Below are 630 nucleotides of genomic sequence, written 5' to 3' on the forward strand. Positions count from 1 at the left end.
CCGACGCCGCCCCGAGCAGAGCTGCGGCAGAGGGCGCTGTCGTTGCAGGTCCCGCCCGTGCCGCACGTCTTCCCAGCCCAGGTGCACTACGTGGAGGGGGGCGACGCCGTCTACACCAATGGCACCATGTGAGTGTGGTCCCTCGGTCCCTCTCGTGACGCTCCCGCTGCTCTCCCCCCGGGACGTGCTGGAACAAGTCCCTCTCCCCGTCCCTCACTGAAGGCCGCGGAGACACCACCTGCTCAGCTCAGAGCCTCTGGGCTTTCTGTTTCTTTCCCTATTTTTTGTCTGTTTTAGTTTTAGCTTTTTGTTTTGTTTTTAGAGGTTTTTGCTATAGGGCTCTTGCACTCACCAGAGAGGCAGTAAGAGACAGAGAGACAGAGACAGAAGGTGATCCACTCCCGGGAGATGGCCATGCCGCCATCCCTCCTCTTCATTGTCTGGGACCTGGGGCACGCATGCACGCGCACCCGTGTGATTTTCAAGCCTCCAGGTCCTCGACTTGAACCACGGTTGGCCATGCGGGATCCAGCACCTTAACCGCCGCGCCACCTGCTGACCCCGCGGCTCCCTCCCATACACGGACTCCCCTGGATGCCTTCGCGGCTCAGACGAGGCACTCCGACCCGG

General features: G+C 61.4%; 1 protein-coding gene across 1 annotated transcript in view; it reads left to right on the plus strand.

Annotated features, from left to right (window-relative positions):
• Positions 1-630, plus strand: part of RFX2 (regulatory factor X2) — a 35053-nt gene that overhangs the window by 3284 nt on the left and 31139 nt on the right. Inside the window, exon 3 of the mRNA XM_006170291.3 lies at positions 49-128. Within this exon, the coding sequence (XP_006170353.1) occupies positions 49-128 (80 nt within the window). The remainder of the gene's footprint in view (positions 1-48; positions 129-630) is intronic.

This window comes from Tupaia chinensis, unplaced genomic scaffold (genome assembly GCF_000334495.1).
Source record: "Tupaia chinensis unplaced genomic scaffold, TupChi_1.0 Scaffold148210_1, whole genome shotgun sequence".
In the NCBI taxonomy this organism is placed as follows: Eukaryota; Metazoa; Chordata; class Mammalia; order Scandentia; family Tupaiidae; genus Tupaia; species Tupaia belangeri.